Source organism: Tenebrio molitor, chromosome X (genome assembly GCF_963966145.1).
Source record: "Tenebrio molitor chromosome X, icTenMoli1.1, whole genome shotgun sequence".
Classification (NCBI taxonomy): domain Eukaryota; kingdom Metazoa; phylum Arthropoda; class Insecta; order Coleoptera; family Tenebrionidae; genus Tenebrio; species Tenebrio molitor.
In genome coordinates, this window is record NC_091055.1 from 9718164 (window position 1) to 9734970 (window position 16807).

A 16807-nucleotide genomic window follows, 5' to 3' on the forward strand; every position below is an offset into this window, starting at 1 on the left:
CGTAAGGTTTTGTTTTGATTAAAGTCGCATTTCGATTTCAATTACGGTTGCGAATTATTGAGAGATGAGTTTGAACGTTTCTATCGAGTACAATTATACCCAATAAATTCGCGACATTTCCACTAATTTCCTTGTCTCTGATTCGAAATATGACAAGCATCGTACGTGACTCGTCGTATCTTATTCTAGTGGAAATTGCTAATTGACCCTAATTAAAATCGGTGTATTCTCGTCTCGTGTGCAGGATATTTCTTAATTGTTTCAGTACATCATGGATATAATTAACCGCTTTTTTTGGCGGCACCGGCGGGAATGCCGAAACGAGGAATCGATCGAGGAGATGTTCGCTTAATAAATAGTTGATAGGAAACCGTTTAGGAGAGTCGAAGGTGTTAAATAAGTTAATATTAGTTGCGTGAAATCGAGGAGTTACATGTGCGTCTTGTCGTTACATGCATTATAAAGCGCGTTTGTTGAACCGCTAAAGTTGAATAAAGTAAAGTTGCGATTGCGAAGAAATGAATGTATGCTTTTTATCGACAAGATCGTCGAAGTTGTATAAGAGTTTCACTAGAGGTAAATTCGTATGAAAGCCTCTTTGAAGAATGGCTTCACTTATTCTCGAGAAAGCGCTTCAATATAAAACTTCACTGCTGCTTTTTATCATGTATCCGTTAATTTATATACTTCACACCCCACACGCTAGACACTGCCTCCCATCTACTACATCTACTCTACATTTTTCATATTTCAATTCTTAGGAAAATGGGGACTCCTTTTTCATTTTTTTCCGTTTATAATTTATTCATTTAAAATTGACTAATAGCTGAAGCAAAAATTTGTCTCGTCTGGTGTACACCCAACTCAACCGAATTGGAAAATAGTTGCGATCAATGAACTTGAAAGTTATCTTCTGTGACTCATCTATTTTTTATTTGGTGTAGATGAAAATCGTTTAAAGAAATGTATTACAAAATTCCAGTAAAGCTACATCCATACAGAATTTTTTCCTGAAAAATTAAAGAAACATTTGTATGTGAAAAATCTATTCCATGTGACTACTATACAGGTGTCCTCGAAATGCATGTCAAAAAAAATCGGTAGTTGGTGACGAAGAATAGAAGTTAAATACAAAATTTTTTTCTACTAAGTATTTTTGTAAGGCATTGAAAATTTGCTCGAAATTTCCAGTTTCTTTTTTCTCAATTACTTCAACTCACTGGCGTACTGGAAATTTCCAGCAAATTTTTAACGCTTTACAATCTCAAAAACAAAAACACTTTTACTAGATTTTTTATTTATGGTTACCTTCTATTCATCGTCACCAACTACCGATTTTTTAAACATGCATTTCGAGAACACCCTGTATATGTATTAGTATTTAAAAACTAATTGAGGGTAAATTGGTTGTATTACACATTTCAGCTAGAAGCTATATTTTTTAAAATTGTGTTCCTCATTTAATGAAACTGAAAATCAAATGTCACTTTCTGACCGAGTTTTAGAAATTTCACTTTCAAGAAAACTGTAATTTTATATTTCAAAACAATTTCTTATCAGTTCTTTTCTTGAAATAAAAAGGAATGTTTTGAAAGGTAAATTATTCTTAAGTAATACTTTTAACTGGTCGTTTTTCACCTTTATTACTACCATTTCAACTAACGTTCACTGGATAGAACTTGAGCTGAGTGCACATTTAATTTTTTTTAAATTCTACTCCCTTAGTAGGTTCTTAAAGACAACAGTTCAAGCTTCAACGAAGCAACGTTCAATTTATATGTATTTCACTTGCTTTTTTGCAAGTTGTTTGTTTTCTGGCATTAAAAATTATAAATAAACAATTTTAACTCGATTTTTAACAAAGCCGAATTCGTTTGTCATTTCAATACAGATATTTATTTTTGTTTAAACAAGATACCCTTCAATTAATAGCGTTCTGTCAGTCAGTGTTAGTGATCTACTATCATTTCAGCTAACATTCGCGCGGCCACGGTGGCAATAGAACTTTGGTGGAGTGTCCATTTCAAGAGTTTCTTTCACATTCAGTGTCTTCTTATTCTTCACAATTACTTCGTGTATACTGATTTTTAAAATTAAAATTCGTTTAAGTTGTAATTTGATGTAGTATCGGTTGAGACAACGTTCGGTTGATCGGTGTGTCACATTGGAGTGGATATTGGCAACATTTGTATCGCATGGTCCCACTAAAAACCTTGTGACGAGTATATCATCTGATTTCTGACAATGCAGTACATGTTAAATAGCCACATACACACGGTTCTACACGATAAGCTTGCACGCGATATAGCGCTAAAATGCCGCCCTGCAACACTCCTACATATTATTATTATATACCTATTCACCCCGCCAGGCTGCTTCAATTATAGTATATAAATATATACCGTCAGCATTTTCCTTATGCTAATCCCCGTGAAGCTTTCCTATCTATTGAATATGTCAATATTATATGAGATTTTTCACATATGTTGATATTGCGAAAGCAGAATTTGCTCCTTGGTGTGGTAGAATTTCCGAATATTATTCTTATCACCGTTGCTCCTAATGGACTCGTTGAAAGCAGTGCCGTACTAATTGCTTGCCTCATGGTACTGACATTACTCTTACCTGTATTAGCCTACACCTGGGTCGATTCGGAATATTTTAGCATAACTTTTATGAATTACTCTTATTGCAACGCATGCATAACTCATTAAGCCGCCCTTACGTTACGCGTAGACATGAATAAATTTAACAGGATTTCTGAATATTTACTTGGGCGCCGGGCGATTAAGAACACGCTTAATTAAATGGCCGACCGAGAGAGGTTGTAACGTTCCTAAATAAAATACGTGCAAGTGAGTTTCCACTTCAATCGCGTAAAACTGTCCCGAGAGATGCTAGGATGTCGCAAATACTAGAAAAAACTCGACTTTTACCCTAACGAACAAACGAGGGTGTATTTCGATAAAAATATGTAGCGGATAGACAAGTCGTGAGGTCGTCAGAAAGTCCAAATCCCTCGTGAAGAACTGGAACGATACTACATGCACAGAACATCGCATCACGTACTAGACGTACTTGCTCAAACTAAATAATCGTTTACTATTTCCAAGGATCGCATGTTCATTATCGGTGTCATCATTTTGCCACCAATAACATCCTTTCGATTATCTAGTCATTATGAAAATATGCATCAAATATGAGCACACCGTCGACTCATGTACATGGAATTCATTTATGTGTACAGTAATTAAACCTTGTAATTATGTTTGACTTGTCATAACCGCTTTTTTATTCACCATCCGAATTATTTATCGTCGCTCGCCTATCACCACGTACGTACAATTAATATTAGAGATGTGTGCTATTGAATTTCGATACGGCCCAAGTTACGCTGACGACGTGGTCCCCACGTTGAATTAAATAGTAACAAGGAAGAATGCCAGCTGAGGCTTCGCGGTTGACTCACTGATGGGTGAGAACCGCTAACGGAAAGAACCCACATGTCGATCAAAAACAAAATTTTCTGTCGACTGATTTTGGAAATAATTTATTCATTGATATTTGCCGTCATCGGATCTTACCTACCTCAGGGTTCTATTTTGGTACCCATACTTGTGTAATCTACGAGATTTACTAACTACAGTTTGTTACAGTAAAACTAGGTTAGTAAACATCTTGAATGAATGAATCCAACATTGATGAAACATTTGCTTTAATAAGGCATATAATATGACCATTTCAAAATGGCAGTAAATACCGAAAGTGGAATGCATTAGATCATATCTTCTATTTTTCTGATCCATTATTCAATTCAATTTGTCTAATACATATGTACTTTAATTTAAACCGGATTTGGATCGAATTCAAGACGAGACCCACCTTTTGTATTTTTCGCAGATTTTTCAAATTTTCAAACAGCTTTCGAAAATGGTCGTAGAACAATAATTCTAGATCGTCTGGAGCCTTTTTTATCAAGTTCTATTATTTATATATACATATATATCTACCACTTTTACTTTTGGTTTGAATCGCTTCACACTGGAGGCAGACAATTTTGAAGTTTCAGACAGCTTTATCAAAGCAGCTACCACAATAAACTCATGATTTTTGAATTCTACAAGTTTAGACTTGTCCCTATAGTTTTCGAAGAAATAGCAAAAATGTGCTAATTTTTCATATGATTTTTCCAGAATGATCGTAGAGCAATAATTAGCAATCGTCTGGAATCCTCTCGTCAAGACTTGTTACTTAAACTAATTCTACCTTGATTCGTATTGGAGGCAATTAGAAATGTTTAAAGTTTCGGCTTGTCCAAATCTATTTTGCTCACGATTTTGCTCATTATTTTTATACACAGAAAACTTTCAATCTAATGTCTCTTTAGTTACTGCAAGGTTATCATCATTGTGGGAGTATTCTCACTTTCTGATAAAACCTTCTTTTTTGGTTGTCAGCTCCTCAGAGAACTTTTACCACTCTTATGCTAAATGCCTTTTACATGATGCTCGAGCAGACCAGAAGAGTAGTTACAAACCCAAAGGACTCTGATCAATAAAAGGAACAAGGCTGCATTTGCTTTTCTTCTAAAAATTTCTTCGGTTGCTTCGGGTGATGTGAGATTATCATGAAGATGCATTGTCTGATGAAAGTTTCTCTCTTCTAACCACTTTGAAATTACTTTAGCAAAATCCGTAGTACCACGCCACCTGCTTAGCATCATAGATGTTTTACCGGCAACTTTTGAAGCTTCTTTATTTTTACTAAACCAGATTTGTCACTGATTTCTTTATCGTTCCGTCTATAGGACAATCAAAATTCATTCAAGAGACAGAAGACAACTCAGCTCTGCTAGCTTATATCTTCAAGTCAGCGTTCAATGTTTCCATTGATCTTCATTTAATTCTCTGAAGACCCATTTTCCTGATCTTTTTACCGATTTTGTTGGAAAAGAATCCTCACTTTCAACTCCTTGATTCGACTATTGTTCTGTTTGGTCTTTTCCCTCTTCTTTCTCCAACACTGTCTATATTTAGTCACGCAACTTTCTACTGTTTCATGAAATTAGTTGCCCTAGATTTTTCCTAGTCTGACTAGCTGATATCAAAAAGTAACCTAAACTTTATAGAAACTAGTTCGTCATCAGTACAGCCAATGTTAATTTTTTGATCCACGGTTGTAGAATTTTAGTTGCGGCGTTAATCGCTTGTGAAATCTGTTAATTAATTTTGTGGTAATTGTTATCATCAGTAATCTGTTCGCTAGATTTAAAGCAACAGAATATTGGATAGTATACATGGTGGCAGAATAACGAGAGTGGTTTTCACCTTGCGTGGAATAGTGTGGAACGAGAGTAGAGGTTTTTATAACAACAATGCTTGTTGACTGGAAACTTCTAAAACAACTAACTGAAACAACAGAGATGGTCGTGATTAATTTAATCGTCAAATTTTGATTAGTCCCGCTGGTAAGAGAGAATAGTGACAGTGAGTTAAAGTTGGAGTTTTGCAAACGCGGTGTTTTAATCCATTAGTGCAGATAGACCGAAGTTATGAAGATATTTTAAAGCTTAATCACGCTTTATGGAAGCAGTCGTAATGAAAAAGTAGCTCGTGGAAGAAAGATGTCATTAGAGTAAATTAGGAAAGAGCGTGATCAATAATCGATTAATCAGAATAGTGGCCCATCCCAGCTCTAAACATGTCACTTTGTGTTTTCGTCGACCAAAATCGACATGATCGGAGCTGACACAATTCGCGAATAAACGCATCGTTCACAAAGTTGTCATAAAATTTTCGCCCCATAAAAACGCCACGAAATAATGAAATATATTTGCCGGCGGTGCAGTATGTGGCTAAATATTAATATTTTTTTTACATGAATTTTCCTAAAAACCAGTCATGTTTCAGTGTCGCTACAATAACACGACACATAGATTGCGGCCGATACGGAACCGTGCTATACATTTCTATTATTAAACATGGAACTCGGCATAAAATTATCACGGAAAGAGTAATTATACATAATTAAAAAAACAGATATTAATTCATGTAATTCGTAATCGGTTCGATGTAAATTTACACACGATCTCCCAGATATTTATGTAGCGATCAGACGCTTTGTTCTTCACCCGACGCTTTTTCGTTCTGCAGTTTTTAATGATGTTGTTTTGTTTCAGGGTGACGGTGCCATGGCCTGGCATGGGAAGGTCCGGCCCGGCCTGCTTCTTCTCCTTTTCTCTTTCGTTGTCATATCGGAGGCAATGGCCAAAAGTTTAGGTAAGTACGTCTCTCCGAGCACAACTCGCGAGAAAGACAAAGTCCGGTGTTGTTGTTATCCCAACAGTAGCCAATTTACACGAACTCGCTGCTGCATACACTACACATGTAGAGTATCCAAGCTCGTGTAACGTCTTTGCTCACCCTACCGTACTTTACTCATTAATTTTCTTAAGCCTAAATGCACTTTATCTCCCTTCAAAGTAATCATATCGTTATAATTCAATTTCCCACCCCACACATGATGCTTTTACGGCCAAACTGAGTATTGATTTTGTTAATTGGCTCAAATACAAATTTCTCTTGGGTTTCAGTTACTCGCCGTTAACTACATTTCGTTTCACAATTCTTCCTTTCTGAATGGATGTAATTGCTACCTTATATAATACGAAACCTTACCTAACTCGGCTTCGTTAGTTCGTATTATCCATTAATTCGGTTGGCCTGTTACATGCGACTGTCGTGCCTCAACTTAGCCAGTTACACATGCAGAATCAAAACGGAATTGGTGGATGAGCCGGTTCCCTTTTTTGATTTGATGCACTCGAAAACACGTTCATTTCTTTGTATGCATTATGCGTATTGGATATTCTTTATTTCATAGCCCAATAAGTGCATACAGTGTAATCTGTTCTCGGATGTATTATCGATCGTTGCGGGGGTTATATTTAAAACAGGCATCGTGAAAATTAATTACGCTGCGCCGTTACGAGGCCGATTATAAGGAATTTATTTACACTCTCACGAATTTTAATCTTCATAAAAAAGATATTTATGTGCGATTTCGATAAAGCAACTCATTTCTTTTTATTTACGAGCCAGAAAGACAATTAATAAAAATTGATGGGGGGAAAGGGGTGGCGAAGGATGGCAATGTTTTAATTTAATTTCGTGTTTGCTCGATTTAGCTTTGTAAGTAAAGTGTAAATGACATCGAGGATCATGACCAGCCGCATCTCCCCTTGCAACACGGCGAAGAGTCGACGTTGCCAAACAATCGATAATTGCACCCGGAGCACTACAATACCGATGCGATCGATAGCGAGAAAAATAAAAAATTTCAGCAGTTGGTTCGATCGTTCCATTAGCGGTTCGATTTTTGAGCGAGTCGGAGGGATTTTTTTAATCGTGGGGTGGGAGCCGCCCCGAGCGAAGGTGAAGGTTTAAGTAAATAAGTGAGTGTCGAGGCGGGAGAGCGTCGATAATTGAAAAATCCAATAATTGTGAGTGTTGTCGGCCGTTATTAAAATACATTGGTTTAGGGGCAAATTGGGCATTGTTATTCCATCGCACGAACTGTCTCCGAATTAGGGTTTGATGTTTTAATTCCAGAAACGGGTCCTGTTCAGTCGCATGAAACACAAACACTCGTCTAGGACCAATAACACGGCCTTAGTTCGATACTCCTGAGCTTAAACTGTAATTAAGTTGCAGTACGTTTCCAGCGGAACAAATTGCTGCATTCTCTCTTACCGTTGAAATTAAGCGAACCATATTTTTTTCTGTTACGGCATGCTATCAAATAAATTAAATTATATAGGTTTTTCCCTTATCCCAGCGGCAACATGTTTCCACACCAACGGAAAAACATTCCAACTTTTCACCACGCTCGGACGCGACTTTCTTTGCATTCTTACGCCAATCGGTCAAACTCCGGACGGACTTCGACTCCTAGACCGGACCTGTCGACACCCTCCCCCGAATATTGTTTCGTTCGGGGCGAATCCCTTCGAGTCGAAGGGTCCCGTTTAATTTAATAAGAAGGGTTATTGCCTCGTCAGATTGACAAAATTTTTTTACCAAAAACCTTATTAACTCGAAACGTTTCCGGCGAGAGTGGCGCATTATGCGATATTACTCCGGCTAGATCATACCCGGAAGAGCTAAGGGTCGTTCGTATTGTTAGGCGGAAGGGATTTTTCGCAATAATAGTAACTTGTTTATCGTTGTTGTGCGATCAACCCTGCATAACGACATCCAATCACATAAATTGTAGTTTGATGTAAGATTTTTTTCACAACGCAATTTTCGACGATCACTTTCTCCAATAAATCGACACCATCGCGACGATCGTCAACAAACGGCGCTCGTCGCCTTTTCATTATTCAAACTCTTTCCAACTTCCCTGGAAAATATTGAAAACATTCCTAATTGAATGTTAACATAATTTCCACCGCCGATAAATAACTCTGATAAAAAACTTCACAATCACGAATACAACACCGACACATGACTTCCCGGTCCAATGATTTTTTTGCTCGCCTTTTTGCGCGGGATTGACGAAATTGCATCAATTTTGCTACCGCATTGTCCTTTGCTTTTGGACACCGGCCAAGACCTTAATTCATCTGTAAACAATACAGGCGTCCGGTCCTTTTTCGATCGGTTCATGTAATACGTGCCTTGCGATTGCCCCGACTTGAAGACGCTTAATCTGGTCCTTTTTTATTGTTATGACCCGCAGACTCGTAAGTGTTCGAACCCGAACTCCGATAGAATCGAGATTTGCTCGTTTAATTATGGTAGTCGGCGATCAATCCGAATCCACCATCGATTATACACAATTTCCAGCAGACGCTCGACCAAATTTTAAATGAATTTGGAAATTCCCGTCCGTTCAAATATCACCGGGAACTTCCTAACGAGCCGAGACCAAATGAAGTTTACAAATATCGTGTGACAACTCACGTGAAGTTGCAAGTTTCACGGTCAACCTTGTCATCCAAGAATTTCAAAAAATCAGACGCAACTTTATAATTTATTCGTCCGACGCGTCGAGCTTTTTCCAAACTCCAACAACCCCAATTAGTTTTTGGTTTGCACGAATGATGGCGCTTTTTCAGGTAGACATTTTTTTGGCGGGTCATTTTTAACGAACAGATTTGTGCACTCATTACGACTTGCACTCTCACGTCAAAACGACTAATCCATTTTCATGGATCGACTGTCGCACGCAATGTCAATTATCTACGACGATGATACAAAAATACACATTTCCGTGTGGTAAAAAAACGATCAAAGTGTAGACGCCGACGTAGAAATTTTTTTTGTCCACGTATGACCACAGTGGTCGCGTAAATTATTGCAGAAAGTGTTATCAGCTTTATTGTTACTATCGAATGAATAATTTATCGCCGCCGCTAATGACAATCAATAGTGGTGGAGGTAATAAACTAATAAACAAATGCTATTATCAAATGAGGTATATTTTTGATCGAGTGTGGTATTTGCCACGGTTATTGTTTGGTTGATGTGCCGAGAAATCAACCTTTTCTGTTTGGAAAGTGTTAGCGTCAAGATTTTTCCCTTATTCGTGCTAAGCCAACAAAAACTCCATTTATTGTAAAAGACTATATATCTTTTAGATATCGTTCTAGTTTACTTGATAAAATTCTGCAACTTTGTGAACTTTTCTTATACTTTTCTAAACATATAAAAGAGTTGGCACCTTTAAAAGTATAAACAAGATGTTGAACAAACTTCCAGTCCGCGTCGGACGTTTCCACTCGCTCCGATATTATTTGATTTATAATTTGGTGCAACAAATACACTTCTGAGCCAGCAGAAGCGTTGTCCAAGAGCGGAAGCGGTCAAAATTGGACCGTCTGAGGATTCAATCGCGTTTTTGTCATAATCCTTGTGTCTCATTTTTGAAACGCTCGGGGACGCGAGTCGAGTGTGTAACGCGAAATTCCTCCCCCTTATCTATTTCATCATCATAATCGGAGGAAGACGATTGAAAATTCACCAAAGAGACTGCAACTGCAAGAAGTGAACACACAGGTATCTTGTGCTACGGCTCAACCCTACAATCGGTCGTGCTCAGGTCTCTATTGATTTTCTAGCGACAAGGGTTGCTTCGCTTTGCTGCGGGGGATGTTACATTAGAACGTTGCAACTTGCACCGGCCGTTCATACAAGACAACTTTCCACGTTTCCTTTACTCTTGACCCAATCTACACAACACTCGAAATGTCAGATTCGTCCCACCATTTTCCCAAACCCCGACCGCCTTTTATCAATATTCAATTAAAATCGAATTTTTCTAGCACTTTCTTTCAATTTTCCCCTCGTCTTCTCGTAATCACATCAACTCCACTTTGCTTAATTTTAATAACTGCAAAGGAATTGCGGCGGGGCCACTTACGCCGCCGACGAACAATGACTCGCTCTCGAATTTTCTGATTAAAATTGAAACAACATATTTGCCCTTCTGTTAAAAATGTAATATCTCGTGCCGTCTCCCGTTTAAATGGAATTTTACAGTAAACATTTGTCATACATGTAAAGCTATGAATTTGCATTTCCGGTATCACCGGTTTCTCCAAAGTCGTAACTGTGCGCCAGAGTCAACTTGGCGCAAACATTTTATTTTTCTAAATCTAAAAGAAGCAAAAATCTAAAACTCCGGGACTCGCCCCTGAGAAATTGGATCGATAAAAATGATTGAGGATCAGTGTCGTCGGTGTTACGTTTGTGTTGTAATTGGGATAATGACAGTAATAGAAGGGGTGGTCGATATCGTTTCAAATTCGACCGAATATTATTGAATTTATACAGTTGTTGAAATTTATATAAGGCGATGGAAGTGACACAGGAACGTTGTTAGCGCCGTGCAAGTGTTTATAATGGGGTCGTATTTCTAAGTTAACACGCGAATGCTCCGATACATCGTGTGAAGAAGGCCTTACAATTTTTAATTATTTACTAAACACTTCCCGCTCACAAATGTTTAGGTTTATCTATTTTTGAGGTAATTAGTGGACATGATGCGACAATAATGGCGATCGATGACAAGTAATTACCGTTAAGTGCGGTCAAAAGCTGGTTAATTGTCGATAGAAATAGGGACTGTAAATCGTTACTCATTACACTTATTGCGTCGGAACCGCTGCATTATTTTAATGGATTATCATGTCAAATTTCTGGTAGAGATAAAAATTTGATGAAGCAAGTAATTGATGCGAATTTAAATAATAATTCCGGAAGCTTCCGCCAAGTTGACGTCGGTGACCGTGAAACTTATTATTCCAGGCTACGCCACTGGAATAATTAATCAAACTTAATTAAAATTTGACAAATCGGTCACCGAATACGTTCGAAATTGAATTAACAGAAGACAATTTTGGAAAAACAACGCATTTTTGTTTTGTCGATCGTGTAAGTGTTGCCGGCTAGATATTAATTGCCAGTATCGGTTGCAACTTTTAATCGGTGTTTTCATTCTAAAAAAATAATAAAACCGTCGAGTTTGTTATGAATGTTTCCTTTTATATCAGACCATGTTGTGAAATAGCGTTTTGTACACATTTATATGTGCATCACGTTTTCTCCGAGAATTTATCTCACTTCAGTGCACAGTTACCGGATGAATACTGTACCTATTTTGCCAAACTGATTTGATTGGATCATTTGATCGAACTAAACTACGAATTAAGAGACCGCCTAGAGCTGGGTCTAATAATAAAAACTATTATAACCCTTCAATCTACGCTGTAGCTAATTCCTCGATTTCTAGTGGAGAAATCTACAACAAAGCCATCACGAAACAATGTTTTTTTAATCTGAACTACACAAAACGGGCCATTATGTAGAAAAGTTCTAAATAATATTTGTAATGAATCAATCATCGTGCGGTCATAATGTTTTACCGTTGTTTCTAAGTAGATATGTACGTACTTCCATGTGGAAAAATATCCGATGGATTAATAAAGGATCAATGATTGTTATGGTGTTTGAAGAACAAAGTCAAACAAGATAATTTCGATAAATTGATTCTAAACATATAATAAATCACATTAATGTTTAAAGCTAACAGTAACTCTAAATGGAAGCTACTCTTACCAAACAGCAATTCAACTTGTCCAACGACAGCCATTTTTTAGGCCATTGTTTTGTATTATTAATTGTCACTGTGTGCCAGCTCATTCCCGAACATCAATAAAATTTAAGGGCCCTTATCATGCAATATTTAATGACTTTCACTTTAATTATACCCATTTAAGCCCGAGCGCAACGATTTCAATTACTCCATTTTTCACGGGGTGTAACACTGTCTCAACTCTTCGTTGTTTACAACTGAAAGAAACCAGTCGATTTAATTAATTAAATTTAATCGAGGGCGAAACAGACCGATATTTGTTCCGTCAAGACCGAAGTAAGTTTCCTTCTTTCAATTTTTTCGCAACCTGTTAGACGAAAGTGAAACAGACGCATCTGGAACTTCGTACAATTACGTAAAGCTCGAATAAGCGCCGACTTGGTGCTCAATTGCCAATAATTTAGAGGAAAAAAAAACATCCCCAACAAATACTACAAATATATTCGCAAATGAAGGCAGTGTAAACAATTTTTTTTAATTAAATTGAAAATGGAACGAAATCCGATGAAAACCCAACCCGCAGTTACAAAACATCGAAGATAATAACCGGTCGATGTTTTTTCGACAAGATCAAAAAACATTTACACAAACAAACGAAAATAGTTATTTTCATATGAGTAGCAGGTATGAGGCCGAAATTTGAAGCACGAGGCGTTAGCCGAGTGATGTAAAACAGGCCGAATACCTGAAAAGTGGCAGCGCACGAATATTGAGTAACGTTTTTCGTGTTCGTTTGGGCAAAGTCTTAAAAAATATTAATTAATTGTAAATAATTTTGAGGTTATCTTTGACATATGTCAAGTTAGGTATATAACCGAGAAAGTTTATATATTTAGTTACATATCACTTTCCCGCTTATGTATCTCAGGAAACGAACATGAAAAATTATTTACTTTAATTTTCATTTATGTAGTTGCCGCTTGAACTGAAGCCGTAGGTCTTTGTGAATCGATACACTTACTTAAATAAATCAATAACAATCAAACCACGTTACAAAATGCTATCAGTGGAGTTAAACGAAGGGCCCGTTTATGCTTAGAACAAAATGGTGAACATTTTCATCAATGTTGTAACATTGTGTAATAAAATAAACATTACCATTTTTCTCTTAATCCCTCGAATCCTTAATTCGCCATTTTCTTTTTACAATTGTCACTAAATGTGACATTTGTCGCGATAGTTCAAAACTAGTAAACTAGACATGCCTTGACAGTTCCAGCGCCAACTTTAATAACAAATTCAATGGATCGCACGATATTAGGGTAGTTACTGAGTAGAGTAAAAACACTTGCTGTGGTAAAAGTACTTAATATATGTAATATGACTAATATGTAAAAGAAAAAGCACAATTATTGTGTAATTGTAATGTGTTTTTTATTCCTGTAAAATCGGTTGAATTTTTAAGGCTGTAGAGTAAAATTTATACAGTGTAAAGTTTTTATGGTGATGGTTTTCTGCGACACTTGCTTAAGAAGGTGTGATGATGAATTTTAGAAGTAGAATTAGATTTTTGATGTGTTCGAGTAAAATTTGATTTGAAGATTTGTGGTTTTTTAAGAGCATCTGGTGTTAAGGTGCGGGTTCGTGATATCCGTCAAGTAATGATAAAAAGAGATTGATATCGTGAATTGCGAACAATGCAGTAAAAAGGGTGAGTTTTTATGTAATATAGATCTTGGGATATATGGGAAATAAAAGTGATATTCGGAAACGAAGCTAAGAACGTTAAGTCGGGGTATCTGGGTTTGATGGGTGCGCTCTTTTGTCATTGTTATTTAAAGTAGTAAATGGGATCTTTATAAATGGAATTGTTGGTAAAAAGTATGAGGAGAACGAAAGCGTAGAGCTATGCATCTGTCAGTGACGCATGGCCTATTTCATTCTATAATGGCCAAACAGTGCTCATGCTAGTTATCCGGTGCAAAGCTAACCCGATATCGCCCCCGAACTGTTTATTTTCAATCGCCATTTCCACCCCTTTTCTCCACATCAGAGCCAACTCTATGAGCCCGTGTTACTACCGGTCTAAGCCACTAAGCTCTAATAGGCCTTTCGGAAACACTTTACAACCTTTCTTAGCAGGAAGTTTATACTTGTTCGACCGTTCACATGTTTTTTAATACTCTTGTTACTAAGTCCATACAACGTCTTTATTGCAAACTCTTCCATGGATAATATTGTGATACCTCAACAATAGAAGAAGCAACGGACGACCAGAATGTGCACTTAACCTCTTTCCACAACACACTCACCGTAATTGCATTCTAACTCTAACCATTATACGAGCCAACCGACATTCACCCAAAACAAATTGTCGAAAAATAATTATCAGGAATTCACAATTTTATATACCGATAAAACGTCAATTCAATTTTTGACGTTTATTCACGTCCCGAACAACTCGGATATCCATTTTCATCATGTTGTATGGCATTCTTGTACGATTAAAGTAACCCTCTACTTCAATATGCCAAATTGAAAAGTTGACGTTTTACTTTTTTCGAGCACAAAATCCACTTAACAAACTTCCAGTAAAGTTTTATTATTCAAATTTGGACCACTTCACGAACGCATGAACCTAACAAATTAAATTAATCTTAAAACCGGAATATTTCCCTTTTAATATTAACAAACTAACAAAAAAATGTCATTATCAACAATGAGAACGATTATCGTTGTGATTCGCACCGGTTTTAATTGAAAAAATTATGTAGTCGAGCGAGACGAGGAATTTTTGTCGAAACTTTACTCTAATGCAATTACAATTAGCAACTTCAAGTGGAAATTTTAGCATCTTAAACCTAAACTGTTTTGGCTTTATCGACAATTCATGTAACATCGTAAGAGAGCAGTAAATGTAATTTCGAAGTAATTTCTTAGGGCATTACTTATGTTTATTGCCTTAAATGTGTAGCCATTTTGAAAGTAATTAAGACGATTGGAAAGCGCCATCAATACCGGGAGTTTCCCCCGTTGTGACAAAAATAAAAGCGACTAGTAGTTCTAAATTCGTTAGGTATTTTAATTGGTCGACATTATTTATCTGCAGTAAATTCTTTATGGCAAATTCAATTTTATTGTAGCCACCGGTCGAGAAATCCAACTCTGTACACCTTCACTACGGCATGTTTAGATTATACACACGCAGTATATATTGAAAGTACTTACATTCCATACATGGTACGCCATTACCGAGTAGAATCTTCTTAGCAAATGGCTCTAAAAACGTCTTATTTTGAAGGATAGGTATGAAGAGTACTGTTAGTACTCGGTAACAAAAGGAACCGTGCCGTACTGCAAGATGTGGTCGAGTACTTACTTGAAATGTAACGGTACTAAAAATGCTACGTTGTAACGGCTTAACCATGATCCATCTCACATTTTCGTTTCTTATTTAACGTGGTGGAATATTGAAATATTGACGGTACTGATTTATTTTATCGATCAAATCGGAGCCGTTCATATCTAGGTCGAATATGAATTTAGTCCGATCTAAGTTTTTATGTAAATTGGTAATTAAGGTGTGAAGAATGGCTCATTTTTGTATGGGTTTTATCATCTTTGACCGAGCCCGTGTAGTTGAGGCGAAAATGCCCCCGGGACGGGTGAAATGTGAGTAAATGAAGAACGAAACAAGGGTAAAAGGGAGAATGAAAACAAGAAATAGCCAAGTGAGAGCCGTGAGACTTGTGGTATTTTCAACCGTCATTAAATCTCCATAACTTTCTTAATCTCGAGTGTTTTGTAGCGATTGTAATTATTATTACCTTGCCGATACATTGTAGTGGAGTTCGGGCCGATTGTGTTTACCACTTGGCCAACTCACAAAGTAACTTTGCCTAATTAATAGCTCGAAATCGGCCAGTTCTCAATGCAAACTCGACTAACTTACGGATGTGCTCCTTTCCGGGACAATTCGCAATATTCGGGAGCCGAAATTCGCACTCGGTCGCTCCCGATCCCAAATCCAATTAACATTTTTCGGAGCGCCGAAGGACAATATCATCGAGTGCTGTTATTGTGGGACAGTTTTTCATTTATATTCATTGGTTCCTACGTAATTGCGCCACCAATAGGAGAACCTACGTACGCATTTTCATCTTAATAGATTTCCTAACAGCGCCATTTAGAAGAAGACTATCCCATTTCCATATCCGACTTGTCAGTTAATGACAATCACACAACCGTCTATTGTGCTCCAAGAACCAATCTCGCGCCAGACCCGAATTTACCCATATTAATCACGAATCAATTGCGAAAATTCCTGTTAGAGGGATTATCCATTTACAAACTCTCCCAAGTTTCACTCTCAAAGAACGCTAAATGCCAACCAAAAACTCAAATCCTCTTCCGGGACCATCAACACTCGCTGCCGACCAACTTTGCTAACTCCTTTTGATCCCCGCGAATTACCGTAAGGTCATTTTTGTAACGATCATTTTCAAAAAAGATCCTGAATTATTAATGCGTTCTGGAGTAACCATTATTGCAACGTAAGCATGGAATCTACCACAACTCCTTCCCTCGAATAACTCGAGAGTGAGTCTTATATTAATAATGAACGAATTGTTTTAAACAATTTAAAATTCACCCCTCGGTTTTATAGAAAATGACGTTATAAATTTACAGCGATAAAAGATACTCCGGA

At 37.1% G+C, this 16807-nt stretch overlaps 1 protein-coding gene across 9 annotated transcripts in view; it reads left to right on the forward strand.

The window, feature by feature from the left end:
* The window catches only part of LOC138140334 (latrophilin Cirl-like), a 94247-nt gene that overhangs the window by 42854 nt on the left and 34586 nt on the right, over window positions 1-16807 (forward strand). For all 9 annotated transcript variants that reach the window (XR_011162487.1, XR_011162488.1, XM_069061293.1 and 6 more), the window contains one exon: window positions 6179-6278. Coding sequence is in view for 7 of the 9 variants with exons in the window: in XM_069061293.1 (XP_068917394.1) it covers window positions 6191-6278 (88 nt within the window). In the remaining 2 variants the exon portion in view is untranslated. The remainder of the gene's footprint in view (window positions 1-6178; window positions 6279-16807) is intronic.